This window comes from Solanum stenotomum, chromosome 2 (genome assembly GCF_019186545.1).
Source record: "Solanum stenotomum isolate F172 chromosome 2, ASM1918654v1, whole genome shotgun sequence".
In the NCBI taxonomy this organism is placed as follows: Eukaryota; Viridiplantae; Streptophyta; class Magnoliopsida; order Solanales; family Solanaceae; genus Solanum; species Solanum stenotomum.
In genome coordinates this window covers 35,010,897-35,034,264 of record NC_064283.1, presented here as the reverse complement: position 1 = coordinate 35,034,264, position 23,368 = coordinate 35,010,897, and the positions used below count along the sequence as shown (strand labels likewise).

General features: G+C 34.7%; 1 protein-coding gene and 1 long non-coding RNA gene across 2 annotated transcripts; both read right to left on the bottom strand.

Annotated features, from left to right (window-relative positions):
* Positions 1-5,803: 5,803 nt before the first annotated feature.
* Positions 5,804-13,581, bottom strand: LOC125856863 (T-complex protein 1 subunit epsilon). Its single transcript, XM_049536509.1, has 9 exons — positions 13,255-13,581; positions 10,249-10,567; positions 9,660-10,008; positions 8,175-8,307; positions 8,019-8,071; positions 7,584-7,686; positions 6,637-6,803; positions 6,436-6,549; positions 5,804-6,159 (listed from the first exon to the last, which is right to left on the bottom strand). The coding sequence occupies exons 1-9, from the start codon at positions 13,451-13,453 to the stop codon at positions 5,989-5,991; spliced, it is 1,608 nt and encodes a 535-aa protein (XP_049392466.1). The 5' UTR covers positions 13,454-13,581; the 3' UTR covers positions 5,804-5,988.
* A 3,451-nt stretch (positions 13,582-17,032) lies between these two features.
* LOC125855443 (uncharacterized) lies at positions 17,033-18,969 on the bottom strand. The gene is made up of 3 exons (XR_007445484.1): positions 18,827-18,969; positions 18,025-18,226; positions 17,033-17,143 (listed from the first exon to the last, which is right to left on the bottom strand). It is a non-coding gene; the product is annotated as an uncharacterized LOC125855443 (long non-coding RNA).
* Between the last annotated feature and the right edge of the window lie 4,399 nt (positions 18,970-23,368).

Sequence of the window (23,368 nt, the reverse complement as noted above, 5' to 3'; positions counted from 1 at the left end):
CGAACCTGCCCCTCAATTTCGAAAAAATTCATCCTCGCATCGCGGAGCGGTCACGGACCTCTCTACCTCAAAATGTATTTTCGCTACCAAAATTTAATTACACCTCCGCGTCGCAGACTAGTTTCGAGGCACTGATTTCTTGATCATTTCTCATGTTTAGCTATTTAAAATCATTCCTAAACATCATGAGATTTTTCCTATCACAAATCACAAACCTTGAATCCATAATTCAATTCAAGGAAAGTTAAGAGTCAAGTCAAGAGAAGTTAAGAGTCAAGTCAAGAGAAGTTAAAAGTCAAGTCAAGAGAAGTTCATAAAGTTTTCCAAAAGTCTTTTACAATTGTTTTAATTTTGTTTTAAGACTTGAGTTTTGAGTTAAGTAAAGAGTAAAGTTTGAAGTGCATTTCTTCAAAAGAGTATATCGGGACTATGTACTCCTGAAGAGTAAATGTTTTCACATTTAAACAAAAAAGGAAACTGAGATTTCAAAAAGAGCATGTGAGCTAGTTTTCAGTAAAGAGTAAGAGTAAAGTTCATTCTTCAAAGATTATACGGGAACTAAGTATTCCCAAGAGTTAAAATGTTTTCACATTTGAGCAAGAAAGGAAATTGAGATTTACAAGAGAGCTTTTAAGTTAAGTTTTTGAGTAATTATCTCAAACCAAAGAAAGAGTTTTGTTTTTACAAACATATGAGCTAAAGTATATTTTGGGAGTAGTATTAATCACCGATATGGGGACAAGTTTTGAGTTCAAATAACTCACGTCTCCATAAACCATGTAGCCATCATGGGTAGTAAAGGATCATACTTTTTAGATGACTCCTTAAGATGTTTTTAGCATAGACTAGTGGATCCACTTAGTTAAGTGTTCTATATGACGGCAAAGTATAGGACAGTTCTGTAAGCATGGGCAAGACATTGTATCACCACTTAGGCTCATAGTGGTGGTTGTCGGTTAGAGAAACTCCCACAGAAACTATATTACTTTATTATATGAGTAAAGTTGAGTTTGTTAGTGCAATTTCTTTAATGAACTGATTTGTTTTCTACTGTATTAAAAGCTTTCTATATATTGCATGTGTTTTATTGCTTTATATTGAGTTAAGTTATCCAGGAGTTGAGTAAAGTCAAGGTAAGTGTTTCTTCCAGATTCTTTTCAAGCGTAAGTTATGTTTAGCATTCCAAATCGCTTACTCGTACATTCAATGTACTGATGCCAGTTGTCTTGCATCTTATTATGATGCAGACGCAGGTAATCAGGATCAGCATCCAGTGCCTCGTTGATCCTGTGGAGCACTCAGAGTCAGTTGGTGAGCCTCCTAGCTTTCCGGAGGATCCTTTTTATTATTTTCAGTATTTTAGTTCATTAGGATGTCGTGGGTCTTGTCCCGACGTTCATCTCAGTTGTTTAGAGGCTTCATAGACAGATTTAGTGATGTTAGTTCATGAGTCTTTACTTTTCCTTTTCAGTTAAGTTGAGACTTGAGTTGCCACTTTGGGAGTGTATGTTATTATAATACATTCTAAGTTATATTTTTAGCAATTCAATTTACTTGTTTTAAATGTATTTATCTTGAGTAAAGTCTTTCGCTGAGTAAGTAAGTCAGGCCAAGGGTTCTCTTGGCCAGCAATGGTTTTCGAGTGCCAGCCACGTCCGTGGTGTAGGCTCGTGGCGTGACAGATATTGGGTGGGTTAAACGGGTCATTCGGCGGGTATTTGAATTTTGGGTTAATTAATTGGTCAAATTGAATTGAGCCGTAGGATTGCGCCACGTGTAACTAATTGTTCTTCTGTTAGAGTGAGGGGAAAATGTGCTATGGTTTTGGGACAACAGGGCACTAATGATCGAAAAGTATGACAGAGGGTATTTGTATACCACTTACGATAGTACGATGGTATATTTGTCATTTTTCCCTATTAATAACATTTTCTTAATGGGCGTGCCAAATCAAACTGTGACAAGTAAAAGTGAACTGGAGGAGTATTTATAACTCATTTATTGTGGTTGAGTCTTTTTATTTTCATTTCATTTATATGTATTTTTCTAATCATGTTTTGATGGATATATTTAGTTGTTTATCCAAGGGAAAGCAGATAAGACTTCTTGAAGTGAGGTGGAAAGACAAAAGTTGTAACTAGCTAAATATTTACAACTATGATAGTCAATAACGAGTGAATGAGTAATCTAAATTACAGTTTTAGCGCCCGTAGAAGACTCAAGGGATTGTTTAGTGTGAAGGATAACATCAAATAGTCATGGAATTAAATTATAGTGCCACTTATTTCATTGTTTGGTTGGTAAGTCCGAAATAACTTATCCTGGGATTAATAATTAGTACTGGGATAAGTTATTCATCCTCTTGGGTGATATAGTAATCTAGGGATAAAATAAGTAAATGACAAAAATATCCTTTTAAACCCTTTTTATACATCATTTTTCACATTCATGAAGGGTATTTTTATAAGCAAATAAATTGTTCTTAAAATTTAATATTTTAAATATAACAAACTAAACACTCCCTAAAAAATTATCTTGGTAACTTATCTCATCATAACTAATATCATTATAACTTATCTCATCATAACTAATCCCATCATAACTTGAATTCAAACCAAACGACTCCTAAGGGTTTTGTTTCTTGAAATCTTCTCTTTTTATTCTTTATGTTTTTGTAATTTCTTTGGATAATAACACTATTACTTAAATGTAATGAATTTTATTTATTCTTTTTTTTTTTGGTGATTTATTAATATGTTGTTTTTTACTAATAATATTATTTTTGGTCTCCACAAGAAATGCAGTTTTGTAGAATGACTTTCTTGGTGCAAAATGTAAATATTAAAGTACCAATCGTCCATTTTATGTTTCACACCTTTATTATCGTTGTAAATTGTTTAGTTAATAGCAACTACCGTCAGAAATTTATTCAAAAATTATAGATTCATAACTCATGGATTTTATTTTATTAGTGTAGTCATTTAAAATTTATTAAATATAAATTTATAAAATGATTCGGATTATATTAAATTCGTGAGTATATTAGTCTAAATAAATATTATGAATTAATATAATTGAGTTAATTATTTAAATATGGAGTAATAAATATGGATTTAATTAAAGTCCGCTCCATAAAGCCCATATGTTATGTCACTTAAATCTGATTGACCGTAGGGAATCCTATTCCAATCACAACTCTTCTATTTTAAAACTATAAATAGGGGTCCTCATAATTCAGAAAAGGAACGAAGACTTCTAAACAAAAAGCTAGAGAAAGCTCGTGGATCAAACGTCACAAATTTCTCTACAAGCTATAAGTTTAAGAATTCAAGAACTCAAGAGTTCAAGAATTCAAGAACTCGAGAGTTCAAGAATTCAAGTATTCAAGTTTAAGAATTGAAGATTTGAAGAAGTCAAGATCCAGATAAAGTTCAAGTTCAAGATCGTCAGATTCAAGATCAAGTTCGAAGCCCTTGGATTCAACTAGAAGTCAAGATCAAGATAAAGTTCAAGTTCAAGAACGATCAAGATCAAGACCGCCGGATTCAAGATCAAGCTCGAAGCCCTTGGATTCAACTAGAAGTCAAGATCAAGATAAAGTTCAAGTTCAAGAATGATCAAGATCAAAACCGCCGGATTCAAGATCAAGCTTGAAGCCCTTGGATTCAACTAGAAGTCAAGATCAAGATAAAGTTCAAGTTCAAGATCAAGTTAAAGTTAGAATAAGTTCAATATCAAGATAAAATTAAAGTCCAAGTTCATCAAAGATTCAAGAACAAGCTCCAAAGGCGCTTGAATCCAAGATTAAAGTCCAAGAACAAGAACAAAATTCAAAAACAAGCTCAAGAGCGCTTGAATTTATATTCGAAAAGGCAAATTCAGAGGAATCATAGAGATTGTAACACTCGCACTTTGAAATAATAAAACGATTGTTGCGATAATTTTTTCGTTCTTGACTATTGTTTTCTCGACGCGAATTTTATTGTCTACAATTAGATCATACGTTTCAATAAAATTAATTAATTAAATTTATTATCATGGCATTGGCAGAGGAGTGACGGAAATATAGAAAAATATTTGCAAGAGACTTTATTTATAACTTAAAACCACGAATATTTGCCATTCATAAATATTTACAATTCTTCAATTATTTAGGTATTAGAAAAAGTAATTTAATTCATAAAAATTCTGTAAAGCTTTGCATAACCGCGTGAAGTGCGGCAAGTTTACCAGTATATAAAGAACAAATAATCAACATTATTTTTCTTAACACACACCCCCCCCCCCCTCCCCAATCTCTTTTTCTTCATACCCCACTCTTCTCATCTTCTTCACACCTCAGTAAGCTTAAATGGATTAATAACAAAAAGCAACCCATAACAAATTACTTCAAAAAGGGGTAAAATTTGGGGGATTTTCAACCACCGGAGCTTCGGAGGACTTTTTTGAGTGAACATAATGAGTGATCGATTGAAAATGGGAAGAAAATTATTTTCTAGCATCCCTATTTTTTTTTAAAACCTCCAGGAAGAACATGGAAAAAGAACAAAGAATGTATACCTAGATCTAAAAAAATTTACAACTGCAAATCGCAATAAATTTGCTCACAGTGAGGTGAAACAATGGAAGCTTAGTTTCCAAGTCAATCAATGGAAGAAATTGAAGCAAACTTCTTATGGGTACATTTTGGAATGGAAAAATTCTTCCACTCCACAAATCAACTGCGGATCGCGGGCAGTTTTCTTGACGGCCATTGTTGAAAGTTTCTTCTTCACCATTTGCTATGAAGAAGATATAATTATTATAGAATTTTAATAATTAATTAGGAATTAATTAGTGTAAAATATAGTTAACAAAAGAAAAATTAAATAATAAATTTTAAAATAAAAAAAGATATAAAAAATCAATTTTCTGGCATGGCGTTGACGTAGCGCTAATGTGGGAGCGAGTGTAATACACCACATACTTGTGAGAGTGGTGTTACACGTATCAAGGTGGTATTAAATCAACTTTTAAGTAATAATTGTTGGGTAGAGTATATCAAAAAAAAAAAAATCATGCATGCATTAGCCTTGTGCATTACTGGTACTTTGTTTGGTACTCTTTTCTAATCTATGTATAACATTAGTTATGTACTCTATTGTGTAATGTGTGTATTGCTAATACCATGAATTTCTAGATATTAGCCATGAAATGGTCTTATGCATGCATTAGCATGATTAAAGACTCCATTGCCCCTCAAAACCTCTTTTTACATATTTTCCACCATAATAGTGGAAGGTATCTTTGTAAATAATTATTTTATGCAATGCATGCTATATTTAATGAATCAAACCAAACAATGCATAAAAACAATCTATGCATAATTAATGCAAACATAACTAATACATGCATTGTTAATGCAAGCATTACTAATACACTTTATTTAACATTATTCTTATACATTCTACCAAACAATACCTAAAGATTTGTAATAAGTCATCACCCAAGATAACAAGTAAGTGACTTAATTTTGAGGTTCAAACAAAAAAAATATATATATACAAATCCCATTTGCCACCGAATGTTGCTTGTTCTATGGATTATCGTCCTCTTCGACTGAACCAACATGTTCAAAAGCTTGACTCTCACAGGTTAAGGGTTACCTCTGTTATGATTTAGTGGTCATTGTCACTTTTATTTTGATGGTTAAAGGGATAAATTTATAGCTGTGGAGTTGACGGAAAATCTTATTTTGTCACTCACAACTCATGCAAGACACATAGTATAGTTCAGAATCAAAACAAATAAAAGAAATTCCAGGTTTTGAGCGGCGGAAAAATCCTCCCTAATTTAAATTAGTTAAATCAACGTCTTCAATCCAAAAATCATATCAATTCGTCAACCATCAAAAATGAACTCAATTACCACATAGAACTAACACTACTTGGAGTGGCATTACCAAAGCTAAAATGTCCTTCACAAAACTTTGGTTTATGTAAACATCAATTAATATTCAGACGGACTAATGACATCGTCAATCTTTAAAATCATCTTAACAACCTGTGTTGCAAGCAAAATCTGCTGTTGCTTCCCAATCAGTGTCTCAAAGACATTTTGCTCACGCATGTCATTTGTTCCAACATCATTACAATCTATCCCACACCAAGGATTGTTTTCCTGCAACAAAATTCAAGTTATACTCATTAAAACTATTAAGGTACAAGACACGGAATCTCATGCTTTCTAATTATTCAGACTTGAGAAACTTTGGAAATAGTCGAGAGGTATATCTATTTTTCTTTTAGTCGAGTGGGTATATGACAGAAATACTAGGAATTGTCTCTTGAGAAAAAAATCTTATGTTTTCTAGTTATTCGACTGAGAAGCTTTATCAGACTCCTGCACAATTGTGGAGTGATTTCATATATCTAAGTAGCAACAAGCCAAAATTACCTTAATTTGCTGAGATTTGACAGCAGATAGAGTTTCAATGGGTTGGAGACCACTATTCTCAGCAAGTGCCATTGGGATAGAATCCAAAGCATCAGCAAATGCCCTGATAGCATACTGCAGATAGAAGGTTTTGATGCTCTAATGATAATCAATTCGAAGAAAAAAAAAGTAGAAACAAGAACAATTAAAATAAAAGCTCGCCTGCTCAACTCCTGGGTGTTTATCAGCTGCTGCTTCCACTGCAATTGAGCAAGAGATCTCAGCTGAACCACCACCATATACAATGGAGTTATTGCGAATAAGATTTCTAGCCACACACAAAGCATCATGGATACTACGTTTTGTCTCCTCAATCATCATCTTGTTACCTGTATGATGATCAAAGCTCAGTTCAAATATCCTAATCGATACAATTTCTCAGGTATTCTAAGATTCTGCATAATCCTCCTGTACTTTTCTTTTTTGAAATTAGAATCAGGAAAAATATTGAAATTAGAATCAGGAAAAATAATCTTCCTATATTTTTTTGGATAAAGGTAATATTGATCTTCCTATATTTTTTCCCACTAAACTTCAAATATGTGCAGGTAAAGAATGCTCGAGTGGTGCTCTGTAAGAAACAAAACCTATATATCCTGGTATTGGGAAATGACCTTTCCTCAATTGCAAAGTTCTCGCATACCATATTAGTAAGTTGTGACACTAACTCCACTAGGCAAGAACTCAGCATCTGGTGGAGGTCACCGACCAAACAAAAAGGGTTAAAAAGAAATGGGAACCGCATGGTGCATTACCCTCAACCACATTTGCCCAACTAATTATGGGAGCATACTTGAAAAGATCATACATGTACCATAATCTTAACCAAAATTAAGTTCAGTTGGTATCAGAATCTTTACACTCATTAAAACAAAACCCATGGATCAACATGCAGTTACAACAGTTGACCTGATGACAGTGTCACAATCTAATAAACATAGATGGAAACAGCACAAACCTAGAAACTGTAGATGCCAAACCAAAAGAAAATCCAATGAAGAAGGATTAAAAATGAAAAAATAAGGAGCACGTTAAAATTCTATCAAAAGTTTACATCGAGAAGGATTTATTTCCATAGAAAAACTAAATGGCTGGTCACAGAAACATACCACCACGGATAAATATTGTCACGGCCCTTGAATTTGCACAATGTTCAATGTAAATCATCCTGTCCTTTGTTGTTCCAAATGATTTCTCTCTAACCAGACCAGCCTGAACTTATAGAACATCACTTTTAGCAGGTGATAGAGATCCAAAACCACATTAAGAATTATTATTCATATTTGAAAGGCCTGGTTAAATGGCTAAGTTCACATGAAATTTTTCTAAAGGATATGAATGTGATGCAAAATAGAACATGAATTGAGAAGAATCTCCATACAGATTTGAGAAATTAGACATTAAGAATCTGTAAGCAAAGGAAGAGTAAAATTTCATAAAAATGTAAGTCAGCTATAAGTAGTATACCACACAGTCAATGACCTATCAGCACATCACACAACATTTCTAGATGTATGAACAGACACAGGAGATTGAAACAATACCCGGCCAAGTTTTTCAGGTGTCAACTCTTGAAACCTCGGCACAATTCTCCCACCTAATCACATGTGGAACCAAGAAGTTGCGATTAAATTAACTGTTGTAACAGAAACACCACTACAGAAAAGGCATCATAGCTGATAAGCAAATACAATGCAAACCTGTAGCAATTGCTATCAGCTCCAACTCCACACCACCTACCCATCTAACAGCAGGCAGATTTCTATGCATTAGTAAGTGGTTTGCTTCATCATCGAAACCCCACTGACAAATAACTAAAGTGGCACCAACATCCTGTCAGACATCAGCAGATAAGTTAGAAATCCAGCTCCTCATAAGCCAAACTACCAAAATATGCAACTTCAACTCTTGGTAATCTTTGCATGTAAAAACCAACCAAACTGCTCCTTACAGGCCCAAAAACACAAACCATAGATATCCCCACCACCTGAAACGATGATACTGTGAACACAGGAAAACTCAACAACATTCGCATCCCTCTAGCTTGTACTTGTTTATGCTAATAACAACCAAGGTGCAACTTCACAATGGAAGGGGGTGAAGCATAAGAGAATGACACAACAGCCCTTCATTCTCATATTTAGCATATACAAAAAATAGGGGGAAACAACAGAATTTGTTTGCTTAAATAGGGAGTTGGGAAGGACATAATAGAACAAAGTTCTACACTGATATCAACAACATACCCAGTGTAACCCCACAAGTGGGGTTTGGGGAGGGTAGTGCGTACATAGACCTTACCCCTACCTTGGGAGGTAGAGAGGTTGTTTCCAATAGAACCTTCGGCTTAAGAAAAAACATAACAAAGCAGTCCTGGAAAAGAAATAACCGAAGTGAAGAAGCCACAACAAAATACTAAAGATAGCATGACAAAGTATTCTGGAAAAAAAAGGAGCAGAATCTACAAAAAAGTTCTCCGGTGCTATCCTCATATAAAAATACAAGAAACATTAGAAAAAAAAAAAGGGCAATGCATTCCGGTGTACAAAGCATCACGCATTAGCAAGATCCGGGGAAGGGACGCACCCTAAGGGGTACTATGTAGACAGCCTACCTTAATGCAAGCATTAGTGGCTGCTTCCGCAGCTCAAACTTATAATCTATACTACAAACGAATTTATAGGACATAGTTTGACACTATGCCTAGGGCAGAAGAAAGGAAGATTCTTTAAACTTGTGGTCTTAAGCATGTCATAAGATTTGTGTTGCAATAGGGCTTTTGTGGTCTTAAAATGCCATACATTTGTGTGGCAATAAAAGTTTCTCATTAGGAGTAAAATGAGAAGTTAAAAGTAATACTGTTTTCAAATATAGAAATGTGTTATTCTTTTCGAAACGGACTCATAAGGAAATAATGTTACATAAAATGGAGCAGGGGAAACATAAGGTTAAGGTTAAAGTTTTAGCTGACCATAAGCTTAAACTTTTCCCCCGCCAGTCTGACTAACAAGTCTAAAAACATGTGAGAAACTTTTTTTGCTAATCCCTAAGATTTCCCTCCCTTCTGTACAAGTAAAGAAATTAGCTTCAATATTTCATGTCCTTCCACCCCACGCACCCCTTTATATATGTATCTAGACTATCTTTCACGATATATACAAACACACACATTCTGCAAATTTTACCTTGCATTTCTGAACCATGTCATCAAAATACTTCTGCTCCTGTAGGCGTAAAGTCTGAAATTTTTCCACAGTATCAATGTCAACCTTATGCTTGGTTTTTGGTTTTGGAGGCTCAAAAGGACAAGTCAAAATGGCAATATTTGCATCCTGGATTTGCTTTGGCATCTGAGGATGACTCATATCTTTGTCAACTACAATTCCGTATATTAGCTCTGTATCCTCTAATTTTCCACCAACTTTTCCCTCGACTTTGATTAAGTCCAGATTAACATCCTTCCTCTCTAGATCTGCAACAGCTAGAACTGCTTTGACAGCGATCTCAGCCATGCTACGTTTGCATCTGTTCACACTAAAATACCAATTCCCCATATCAAAACAAATAAGTAGTATAAAAGGATTTTTGCAGTTGTAATTAGAAACTGATAACCACAAAATACTTTTAGTGCAAGTTGCACATCCTGATGAATCACAAGCATGTTCTTGAAGTCAAAAAATACAAGTTTAGAACCTAGAAAGTAGGACATCTTTAAAAGAAAAGATAGCAACAGAGAAAGGTAACAGCAGAGTTGGCATTAGATTTGGCACTTACATCTTAGAAGACAAAGTAGTCATGCAGGTTTGAATCAAAGGCTCAAACTCATTCACACCAAATTCAAACTTATTTGCAATACGCTCCAAGTGCTCAACTGCTATCCGAGAAGCCATTTCATATCCTTCTGCAACTCGAATAGGGTGAATACCACGTTCTAACAACTTTTCTGCTTGTTCTAGAAGTGCCCCAGCCATGACAACAACTCCAGTAGTTCCATCACCAATTTCATAATCTTGACTTCGTGACAACTCAACCATCAACTTTGCAATCTGATTGTCAACATCCATCTGCTCCAGGATAGTTGCACCATCATTTGCTGAGGATACAAAATCCAAAGATCAGCAAATTTCATCACAAGAAATAAGTTTTGCATGCATAAGTTAGAACAAGAAAGGGAAAAGAACACAGATAAGGTCAACTATGCTTTCAAATCATTACTCTTTTTGCCAAACAAAGGCGATCAAGGACATATATGATGGAACCAAGACACAGGTAAGGAGAGTGGGAGGAGACTCGGAGAATTTCCCAGTTGTAATGAGGTTGCATCAAGGATACGTATATGATGGAACCAAGTCCAAGACTCAGTTAAGGAAAGAGAGAGGAGACTTGGAGCATTTCCCAGTTCTGATGGGGTTGCATCAAGGATCAAGGATATATATGATGGAACCAAGACTCGGGTAAAGACAGTGGGAGGAGACTCGGAGCATTTCCCAATTGTGATGGGGTTGCATCAAGGACCAACTCTTATCCGCTTTTTATTTTCCTTGGTGATGGATGAATTGACGCAACATATCCAAGGAGAGGTGTCATGGTGTATGTTATTTGCAGATGACAGTTCTGATTGACAAAACCCGAGGCGGAATTAACCCAAGTCGGGAGTTCGAATGCAAACCTTGGAGTCTAAAGGATTCAGGTTGAGTAGAACTAAGATAGAATACTTGGAACGCAAGTTCAATGACGTAACACCTGAGGTTGGCAATGAAGTGAGACTTGATACACAAGTCATTCGAAAGAGAGAAAGTTTCAAGTATCTTACCTAAGATACTTGAGCCAAGGATCTTTTGAAAACACTCTTTACCTCCACGAGGTAGTGCTAAGGTCTGTGTACAGTCTACAGTCTACCCTCCCAGATCCCACTTAGTGGGATTTCACTAGGTATATTGTTGTTAGATCTATTACCCAAGGCTAGGGTGATTGACAATGATGGCATACATTATATTGGTGCAGGGTGGATGAAATAGAGGCTCACATCTGAAGTCATATGTGATAAGAAAGGGCCATCAAAACTTAAAGACAAGTTCTACAAAGCGGTGGTTAGATTGACTATGTTATGTGGAACAGTGTTATCCAGTCAAGAACTCCCACATTTAAAAGATAAAAGATGGATGTGTGAGCACACTAGGAGAAATAAAATTAGGAAACAATATTCAAGACATGATAGGAAAGGTCTCACTAGAGGACAAGATGCGGGAAATGAGACTGAGATGGTTCGGGCATGTGCAGAGGAGATGGCACAAACGCCCCAGCGCGTAGGTGTGATAGGTTAGCTACGGATGGTTTCAAGAGAGATAGAAGTAGGCATAAAAAGTATTCGGGAGAGTTGATTAGACAAAAAATGACGCAGTTTCAGCTTACCGAGAACATGACCTTAGATAAGAGGACACGAATAAGGTAAAAGGTCAGTAAAATAGTTACGCTTCGTCTTCACTTATTCTACTATACTATTAGTTGTAGTATTGCTCTTGTAGTTTCTTGTCCTTTGAGTTTGGTTATTATCTATTGTTTTTTGTACTTTGATTATCATTTTATCTTGTTATAACATTGTTCAAGATGATTTGCCAGCTTGTCTATAGTATTTTTCCATGAATTCTTCATTTCCATTATTTCTTTCTTTATAGTGCTTTGGAACAGTTTTTCTTTGAACTGAGGATCTATCAAAAATAGGTTTTCTACCTCCAAGGTAAGGATAAGGTCTAAGTACACTTTACTCTCTCCCATTTTGTGGGATTACACTGGGTTTGTTGTTATTGTTGTACTTATAGACCTAAAGGCACATCTCAAAAGAAGATAACGTAAATTTCCTAGTAATACCACAGTGCATGATTAGACCAAAATTTAAAATATGGCACTCATGTAGCTTGGCTTTTGAAAGGATTCTAAGCTAAGAAAAGTATTTTTTTACATGCTTCGAGATAACCTTTCTTGAAACACATATCAAGTATCTAGTATGATGGTGTGAAGTATATATTTGTCTAGAGGTTACAACTAATATAGAGGATCTGAAGTAACTCAATTTTAAGTTGTATTGACCAGCATATTGAATATTTTGCAAGTGCAATTATCAGAACCAAAAAGGAAATGTATGGAGAGAGAGAACTCTAATAAGATTGTCAAATTCACCCACACAAAAAAATTTCAAAATCTCAGCTTGACATCGACTACATAATAAAGTTCACATATCAGAGAAACCATGTCATTCTACTATCAAGAAAGAACTTTGTCATTCTACAATCAAAAAAGAAATATTTTCATTCTACCATACTAATCTCAGAATTTCTCAAATCATACTGCAGAACATAACCATCACAATTAGCAATGCAGTACCCTGTACATGCATATACAGAACCTGACACTAGGAAAAGCAAAAAACAAATGCAAATAGAAAATTAAGAAAACAAGTTTAAAGCCACAACTAATTAACAGAAACAAAGTGATAGAATTTGGAAATGGCCTGAAATTGAGTTGCTTGAGAAGATTGTACCAGAGGTTATGAAGGATTATACTTGCATTGATCGACTGAGATTACAAATAGATCTGTATAGTCTATTCTAATTTGGTTATTTAGATACCATCCCTCAAATGTAATTTCTCATTTTCAGTTCAGTCTTGTCTACTTTAAACCTTATTTTCATTTCCTTTGTTCTTCTTTACCAAATTCCTGTTTTGTAGATCGAACTTATATATAATACATGAAAAAAAGGAGAATGAGAGAGGAGAAAATACTGATAGTGACATCGCCGTCAGGGCTCTGAAGCATCTTATCCATGCCCTTAGGACCAAGAGAAGTACGGAGAATGCGAGCTACCGCTTTGCCAGAGGAAATATTGGCTTTTTGAGCATCAAGGCCTCTTAATCGGGTTTTCTGCTCTTGTTCCTTGATAATTATGAATGGCCTACCAAACTCATCAAACGCCAGCGCCATTCTTCTGATTCCACTCTCCACAGGTTGAGAAAAAAGTTGGAGACGATACTATAGTCTGTCTACAAGGTTTCACAACCCTAAGTTGAGTTCATTGCTAAAACCCTTCACTTCTACGCAGTGCTCCCGCTTCTTTTTTATTTCTTTGGGCCTCGTGCGGGTTTAACTTTTTTTACTTTCCAAATTGGGTGGATTTTGTGTTTTTTTTTTTTGGCTAGATTACTTAGGGCATCTCCAATCCAAGCACCAAATTTAATAGGCGTTTGGCCATGCGATACCATATCACGATATGATATTGTGAGATGGAATCAGCGTTTGAATATGTGATTTACGTTGATTTCATCTCTTGATTCCATATCGATGTGATTTCATATTCTCCAAAAACCATGATATGGTAATTCCATATCATGATTTGAGATATTTTAATACAAAAATTGATCCACGAGTTTATATTTTGTTAAAATAACCCCACATTTATTTCATATGTAAATAAAATTTATTATTCTCACCAACATATAGTCATTTTAACTCACACCAACCGATTGTTAAAGTGGTGAAATATTTATGGTCTATAAGCATGAAAATATAGTTGCGGATGATATTGACTGACAAATGACTCAAAGTAACAATGTTGGTTCGTCTTCTCAGTCACATGATCGAGAAATGCAAGTTCAACGTGAAGAAACTATCTGTACTATGTGGGAGGATTTTATTAAAGACTAGTACGCTACAGTTTATGTTCAATTTTTTTTTTATTAAATTAAAGTTAGATGAAACAATTACTTAAGTGGAGAACAAATAGTTTTGTAATAATTTATTATGCGATTTTATAAATTTTTGTTTATTTGATAAGATTGAATAAACAATTGGGGCTATTTTAATAGTTTAACAACTTATGAGATTTTTATGTTTGTGAGAAAATATACAACACAAAAATTTCATATCGTATGTCCAAACAAAACTTCAATTTCATCTCATGATTCCATATCATGATACCATATCGCATGGCCAAACGGGCCCTTAGTGTCAGCACTATTTTAATGTAAATCAACTTCAACCCACTGCATCAAATTTTACACTAAAAAAAATATGTTTCTCTCCCTTCATTATTATATTATTATTTCTTATTTCATTTATATTTTCTTATTTCATAAAACAAATTCTTTCTAAAACATTCACAATATATAATTCATATTATTTTTTTTATAGTCGTTTAATATAAAATTATTTAATACCATAATTTTTTAAATAATATAAATTTCTAGCAAATATTATACATAATAATGGATAATACAAATAAAAGTGAAATCATTAATGAAATACAATTAAATAAACATTACATAATTGAAAAAATTATTTTAAATTCTACATAACTATTCAACTTTCAAGGTTATTAAGTTATTGTTGTAATTTTTTTAAATTATTATGTTTTGTTGTACTTATTAAAATTACTATGTATTTCATATTTCAATTTTGATGTATGTCAATTACTACTTTGTTGAATGTTTATTATTTTCGATTATTTTTAAGTACATTGTATTATTTGCTTAATAATTTATATATTTGCATTTTTAATTTTTGTAAAGGTTAATTGTAGTTATATCCAATTATAATTTATAGTAGAATGAACATAAATTTAAAAAATCATATATAGAAAAATTAATTTATAAAAAAATCTAACTTTTATATCTAAAATTAATATTATAAAAATATTACATAAAAAATAATTATATATGCAAGAGATTTAATTAAAACATACAATTTATATAATGTTTAATTAAAAGTTTTGTATAATGAAATAATATTAAAATATTCAAAAACTGAATTGGTGTGATGAATAGTGTTACACCAAATTTGATATAACACTATTCACACACCAAAATGGTGTAAAATTTGGTGTTGGGTTGAAGCTCCAAAATACCAAATAAAAATTTGATGTAAAATTTGATGTTGGATTGGAAATGGTCTTACTTCTAAACTTATCATCAAATTCTATTGAGAAAAGGATCATATTTGCATTTGAACTCTTAGAAATTGGTCATATGAAACACAATCCTTATTAATTTATTATGATGAAAGAGTGTATTGGGTTGATAAAAATGTGAAGGTATTCATTTCACATGGTGAATATCAAGAGGATATTTTGGTGTGATGTGTTATCCATGATACTTGTAAGTTGTAACCTTTGTTTTTGGGAAAAAATTTATGGTGGTTGAGGGATAAGTATGAGGTGGCATAGAAAAGTAATACAAAAGTTGTGTGAGGCTCCTTTCATAATTTGACAAATGGATTTTTGGGTCTCATTCTCAGAAAAATGGGCCAAAGATCCTTCTCTCTTACTTTTAACTTTTTCTCATTATTCAACTTTTCAACTTCTTGTTTTTTACCATTATTTCAAATTTTGCTATTTGTTTTTATCTTTAGATAATTTAAAAGTATGAAATTTAACCTAATTCATCATACTCCTAACATTTAGTATTATTTTTCTATCCTATATTAATTATCTAAATTACTAAATATAATTATTAAAATTATTTATCAATTAACAAAACTAAATTATAATTTTTTTAATTTTAATTACCCTAACAATTAATTCTTTTTGAAAGTATAAATAAATTTTGTAAAATTGTAAAAATATATAAAGAGTAAATTAATAAATTATCATTTTAATTAATAATTTCTTAAAGAGCATGTAAAAAAGTAAATAAACTAATACGAAAAACAAGAGTATAAAACTATTATTTTTTTCTTCTCAATAATTTCATAATTTCCTAGTTTTGTAAACACTTAAATGTATCAAATATTCTCCAACAAGAAAATATAACAAAAAGACTATCAGTAATCTTGACAAATAATTACACATGTTTTGTTACTATTTTCATGTAACCCAAAATCAAAAATCATCCATAAACTCCTAAATACATACATGCTCTCTCAATTATATGATACTAGAGAGGCATGGCCCGTGCCCAACATTGTAAGTTCCTTCTCCATAAATAATAAATTTAGCTGTATAAACTACAAATTGCAAAGAAACAATTTATTCAAGTGATGTCGATGTATCAGTGAAAGAGATGATCAAGTAAAAGCAGACATGGTCAAAGTAATTAGAAACATTCTGCATTTACAGCATATCATTTCATGAAGAACATCAACTCTTCAACTCTTTGTACATATCTACTTTTCCGCGCCCAAACATTAGTACTTGTTGTTCCTGCAAATTATTGAAAAGTGAACACACCAGAAGTAGTCAACACAAGTTTCTGTTGAAGTCTATCAAGGTCAATTTTCATCTTTAGGCATGTGAAATTGTACTGAAGGAATGATAATCAGAGAATCTGAAATCAATCCTTTTCCATGATTTGATCTGTTCTGTTTCTAGAACTTGATTGTTTTTTCGGTCACTTACCTCACTCAACAGTACAATTGTTAAAGCGAGCAAGGATCCAAAAGTAGTAACTGGTAAACATTCCAAATGTCTTTGCATCACAAAGGAATCACATTCATAAAACTTAAACTCAGCAGACTAAATCAGGAAGTTACATACTGAATAGGTTAAATAATTTAGAGCTTACAATACGAATGAAACTGATAATCTTAGCTGCTGGTCAAACAAAAGAATGGCCACTGTGATTTCTTCCCAAAAAAAATTCAAAATGTACGCATGTAATGTATCAGTAAATCACTTGAAGCCTACAATTCACACCATTCCACAGAAATAAAAGAATTTCATAAAAATATAGTGAATTGGGCCAGGAATAGCAACAATGTACAAAGAGAACATATTAAGATAAGTATTAGAGTTCATTTCTTATTTCTCAATATGAGATACCAACATATTGGTAGAGTAAGTAGTTCCAGATAGGATAAATTACACCTCAAACTCACGATTTTAACAGAAATTTAATAAAAAAGTCATACTTAGCATCATGGTATGATAGTTCAATACCATTGAATCATGGTATGATAGTTCAATACCATTGAATCATGGTATGATAGTTCAAATAAGGTTCATTCTAACACCAAGTAAACAAATGTGACAAAATTCAATATCTCAATTCAACTAAATGAGTGTTCATTTTCGATCCAAGATATATGTCCTTTGAATATGAAGCATAATGTAGATAACAGCATGGCTAAAGAAATACCGAGGATTAACGTCCATGCTAAGTGATGAGCTTGATAGTAGATAGCTGTAGAAAAACAGTTAAACAAACTTGTTGGCAATCTTCCTTTCATTGGAAAATTTCGTCAAACACACTGGTCGCTTCAATCCTCTTCACTTGTTGTTACAACTATTTTTATCCGATAGGAACTCCCGAGGCTAAATCCACAAAGAAAAAACATGAATAAAGAGGAAATTTGAGCATTAAAAAATAAACACTAACCGCAAGAGAAGTGATGTATAAATTTCATAGCCTAAGATTACAATCACTTTTTTTTTTTACAATCAAAAGATTAGACTCTGCACATTTACAACATAAACAGATCTCAAATATCAAACCAACACTGTGAACTGAAAAAATGACATTATCAACCAAGTTTTTTCTGAACATCCATAAAATTTGACTTACAAATCAACTCCAACGGCGGGTAAAGTCGAAGATGTCACATAGCCACTACGGCTGCTTCCTAGTTCAACTCTGACAGCTTATACATGTACCCAGGAAAAGGTTTAGGGTCGAGCCCTGATTTAAATGTCCAGTTGAATAAACGTCCACCAAATACGGTTCAATTCTCAGCTTGCTTCTATCAAACATGCCTGGAATGAGTGGTCTATTGCATATAGTGGATTTAGATTTTTCACCAATAAGTGAGAAAATAGATATGTAGTGGTTATGATTTGAATGTGGAATCTGAAGATAAGCGTTAAGAGTTCATTGGTATCTACTATCTGTTTAAGTACAAATAAAGTGAGGCGTAGAAAATCGTATTAAAAAAATGATAAACTTACTACTATCCAAGCTAACCGCCTCAACAATTTAATACAAAGTAGACAAAAAGTTGGCATTTTAATCATCATAAATTTTTTTACTGTAGTGAAAAAATATAACAGGCAAATATGGACTAATATATCACCAGTTGACTTATATGTGTGGCTAAATTATTTTTCTAGCTTTCATCCATTTTGATAAAGCTTATCATTTTTTTATATGGTACTTCCAGAAATCGAGCTATTCAAATAAGAGTTTTTGTGACTTGTTCTGTATAACCTAAACTTCAAGTTTAAATTATCAATATTGAAATGTAACATAAACTGTCATGCACAAGATCACAACATCACGAAGAAGATTGTCTGATTTGCTTGAATATCCATAAACAGCCTGATAATAGAACGGTCAATCTAACTATATATAATGATATTACTTGCTATACTTTTCATCGAGGCAAGGAAATGCATTCATATCTTTCATCCTTGGTGAAAGAGGTAGAAGTAAAATTTTCCAGGCGTCTTTGCTTTTCTTCTGCTTAAGAGGTGCTTAAGCGGCTCTCCTGAAGAATTTTGATTTCCACAACAGGGTTTATCACAATAACAGTGTCGCCTCTTGGCTTACCATATACCTTTCTTCTTACTGTTGCATTTGCTGGAACACCTTTTTCTACTTGCTATGTTGCTTGGACTCTTCGTGTCGGATACTCCAAAAGTAATGCATTTGAAAAATTCTATATGTATGCAACAACGATTTAGGAGAGTCCGAGCCATATAGCCTGCTATAACTCTATTGAAAACACTTAAAGTGGTTTATGCAAAATAAGAAAACTTTGAACATATATGGACCAGTCGACTTTCTATCCTAGATATTAAAGTTTTCTATAATTACATTGTGCTACAAAATGTTTACCTTGTTCTTCTCTGCATTGCTTGTGCATTTGACACTGAATGAGCCAAAAGGGAACTCATGAAAAATAAGATTGTTAGTTACTGTAATACGGTGGAGAAAAGCGATTTGCTTTCATTACCAGTTGAAGCATCCATAAGGTTGATATATCGTGAGTTTACGGTATTTCTAATACATTTCACTTACAAGTTGTGTGTGTCTAAGGCCTTTTTATATTGGTTTTTATGTGTTTTTATCATGTTTTACAGGAAAGGTGTTCAAGCGCGGAAGTGTAGAGACAGCTGAAGGAAATGCAGAAAAAGGGCATCTACGGAAGTGATCTACGGACCGTAGGTCCATTCACGGTCCGTAGATTATGACCGTAGATCAGCAGGCATGGTATTGAGGACAAATCAGGGAAATCTGACTAAGTGTGGAACCACGGTGCCCATTGACGGTCCGTAGATTGATCTACGAACCCTACTGTTGATCCGTAGAGTGATACTGCAAGGGTTCCAGTACCTGATTTTTGAAGATTCTAAGTATGGAGCTACGGAGGGGATTGACGGACCGTAGGTCGATCTACGGTCCGTACTGCTGGTCCGTCGTTTGCTTCAGAGAAGTTGATTTTTGGAAGCTGAAATATTTTCTAAGTCTCGATTGACGGAAGGGACTTACGGACCGTAGATCCATCGACGGTCCGTAAGTCGGTCTCGTGAATTGAAGATGCGCACCTGAACAAAACTTTCCTTAATTTGTTTCCTTTTGTATTTAGGTTTTGTTTTCTATAAATAGGACATGTAAACCTCGTTTTTGGGGGTTAGAGACTATTATTCTATTTTTACGTTTTAACTTTGGAGATTAATTTACAACTCTAGCAATTATTGATTTCCCAAGTTCGTTTTGAAGATTTTGGCTTTGCTATTCAAGTTCAATTTCTGGGTTTATTATTCTCTTTACGTAAGTTCATGATTTCTTCATCTACAATTATGAATTGTGTTCTTGCCAATATGAGTAACTAAATCCACAACTAGGGTTGTGGGAACCATGATCAATTAACAAAGTATGAAGAGTAAATAAGCAATTCTTGACTAGTATTTTGCATGCATTGATAATTCTTTCGTTTAGAAGTCTTTTTAACGGTGGCCAACGTTAGAACTCGCCTTGTTACTACTTGCCGGACCAAGGAGGTAATTAACAAGAAAAGAATTATCAACATAGATTTAGTGTGATACTATCTAATAGGCTAGTGTCGATTGGTGCGAAGTAATAACTAAGCCAAACATCGATTATGATGTCTAATATGAGGTAAAGGTAAGGGTTAGTAAATTATACACACGTAGCCGGACCAAGGTGCGGGGTGAAATTCTCTAGATGCCGGACCAAGGATTTAGAGATACCTAACTTATCACTTTGCATGTAATACACTAGAAAAGGATTGCTATTACTAGGATTACTGCGTTATGAGATTATGGGGAACACGTATACCCTAGTTATTTCTCTTATCTTGATAACAACCAAAGTTGAGTTTAATTATTGATTACAATATTACTTATTACTATTTGTTTTACACAAGCACAAACCCCCCTTTTTATTACCTGTTTCTGGAAATAATTTGACTAATCGAATATAGTTGTCGGTTAAAAGTAAAGTCTAAACCATTTTCCTCGTGGGATCGATCCCAACCTACAAGTTGGGTTCTTTACTTGATAACGATCGCTTATGCTTCTGAAAGGAGGTGTAATTTGAGCGTATCAAATTTTGGCGCCGCTGCCGGGGAAACTGGCTTTTAGATTTAGTTTTAACTACAATATTGAACGTTAGTCAAATATTTCCTAATTTTATTTTTTTCTTTGTTTTTGTCTCTCTCAGGTTCAGACTCTAGTGTATGCCAAATACACGGAGCCAAGGCGAACCACTTACTCCGTACGATCCAGAGTTGAACAGAACTTTGCGAAGAATGAACAATCAAGGACTTCCAGTTCATCCTATCGGAGGAAATCTAGATGAAGCAGTTGAGTTACAGCAGCCAAGAGTAGTTGGTGGGGAAAACCGGGGTCTAGCTGAAAATCAATTGGGAGATGCAATGAGAGTGCATGGTCCACCAGGCCCACAACACCATGACAACTATCGGGGCAACGTCGACATAGCAGATTCCGATGGACCCATCGTCCTACCTCCTCTACCGCCAGGGCACACATTTGTGGTGACTAGTAGTTTGATGCAGATGCTTACAGCAAGAGGCTTATTTTCAGGATCGCCATCGGAGGATCCACATGCTCACTTAGCCAAGCTCAGGGTGGTTTGCAAAAGTTGTGTAGGCAGACCAGACTTGGATATGAACGTCATTGGGTTACGAGTGTTCCCTCTGTCACTGACAGGCGATGCTGCAGTATGGTTCACTGAGCTTCCTTATAACTCAATTTTCACATGGGACCAACTAGCAGAGGTATTTAAAGCAAAGTACTATCCAGTATCTAAGAAGCTCAATCACAAAGATCGGGTCAACAATTTTGTGGCATTACCTGGAGAGTCTGTGAGTAGCTCGTGGGACAGATTCACTGCTTTCGTAAGAAGTGTCCCAAATCACCGTATTGATGATGAGTCACTGAAGGAATATTTCTATCGAGGACAGGATGATAACAATAAAGCAGTACTTGACACTATTGCTGGAGGTTCATATGGTGATTGTACATACGCACAGATTGCTGAAAAATTGGAGAGGATCTCTCGCAACAATAAAGCGTGGAGCACTAGAAGGTCAGATACTGGGAGAAACACATTTGCTGTTCATAATGCTACTGTTAACTCTGCAGATGATATTCGTGAGGAGATGGCTCAGATGAGGACAGAGTTGGGGTTGGTATTGAAGCATGTGAGTGGAGGAGCAGAAAAGGTAAATGCTGTAAATTACTTAACTAGAACTCCACCACCAGTTGAGGAGTGTTACTATGAAGAGGACACTTATGCGGTGAATGATCAGACGGGGGGTTTCCGACCAAACGCCCAAGGATCCAACACGGAAAATTGGCGCCAAGGTCAAGGGAACCAAGGTCGGAACTATGGAAATTACAACCGAGAGGGTCACTATGTCCGAGATGGGAACTTCAATCGCGACAACAACTACAACAGGAACAACTATGGCAACAGAAACGATCGGGTTGGACCCTATGTTCCCCCTCAAAATCGGGAATCTGGTGCTAGGGAAGTTGGAGGTAATATGACGCGTATTGAAGATATGCTGCAGAAGATGATGAGAAGGTTTGATGCCACAGATGAGAATGTGAAGGAGATGAGAAACGACTTATCTGGTATTGGTCAAAAGGTTGATGCCCATGCAGTGTCAATAAAGCATCTAGAGCAGCAGATGACGCAGTTGTCTACTACAGTGAACCCGCGTCAACCTGGCACTCTTCCTAGCAACACCATCCAGAATCCGAAGAATGATGGGCATTGTATGGCAATTACCACTCGAGGAGGCAAGCAAACCGTAGATCCACCTATGCCGTCTATGGTAGAAGTTGAGAATAGAAAAGAAGATGATGTGGTGAAAGTTAGAGAGGAGTCAGAGGTTGTGACAGAACAAGAAGTGGAGGTACCTCAGAAAGTGGTTCCCATACCTAGACCTCCACCACCTTTTCCTCAAAGGTTAGTGAAGAAGACTGAAGATGGGAAATATCGCAGATTTATCACTATGTTGAAGCAGCTTTCTATCAATGTCCCTTTGATAGAAGCCTTGGAGCAAATGCCTGGATATGCAAAATTCATGAAAGATATGGTGACAAAGAAAAGGTCTGTGAGTTTTGAAGATGATGATAGATTGCAGCATTGTAGTGCTATTGCTACAAGATCTCTGGTGCAGAAGAAGGAAGACCCTGGTGCTTTCACGATCCCATGTACTATAGGGTTATTACACTTTGCTAAGGCATTGTGTGATCTTGGTGCTAGCATCAACCTCATGCCTTTATCTATTTACAAGAAGTTGGGTCTAGGGGATCCAAAGCCCACTGCAATGCGGTTACTGATGGCTGATCGGACTGTGAAGAGGCCCATAGGTGTGCTCCATGATGTGCTAGTGAAAGTAGAGTCTTTCATCTTT

What these genes read in the sequence shown, in the direction of transcription:
- LOC125856863 (XM_049536509.1), bottom strand. Translation starts at nt 13,453, where the DNA reads ATGGCGCTGGCGTTTGATGAGTTTGGTAGGCCATTCATAATTATCAAG. An exon ending in GCTGATAGCAATTGCTACAG is followed by an intron (nt 8,072 to 8,174) that starts GTTTGCATTGTA and finishes ACATGTGATTAG; the next exon opens with GTGGGAGAATTGTGCCGAGG. An exon ending in CACCTGAAAAACTTGGCCGG is followed by an intron (nt 7,687 to 8,018) that starts GTATTGTTTCAA and finishes CTATAAGTTCAG; the next exon opens with GCTGGTCTGGTTAGAGAGAA.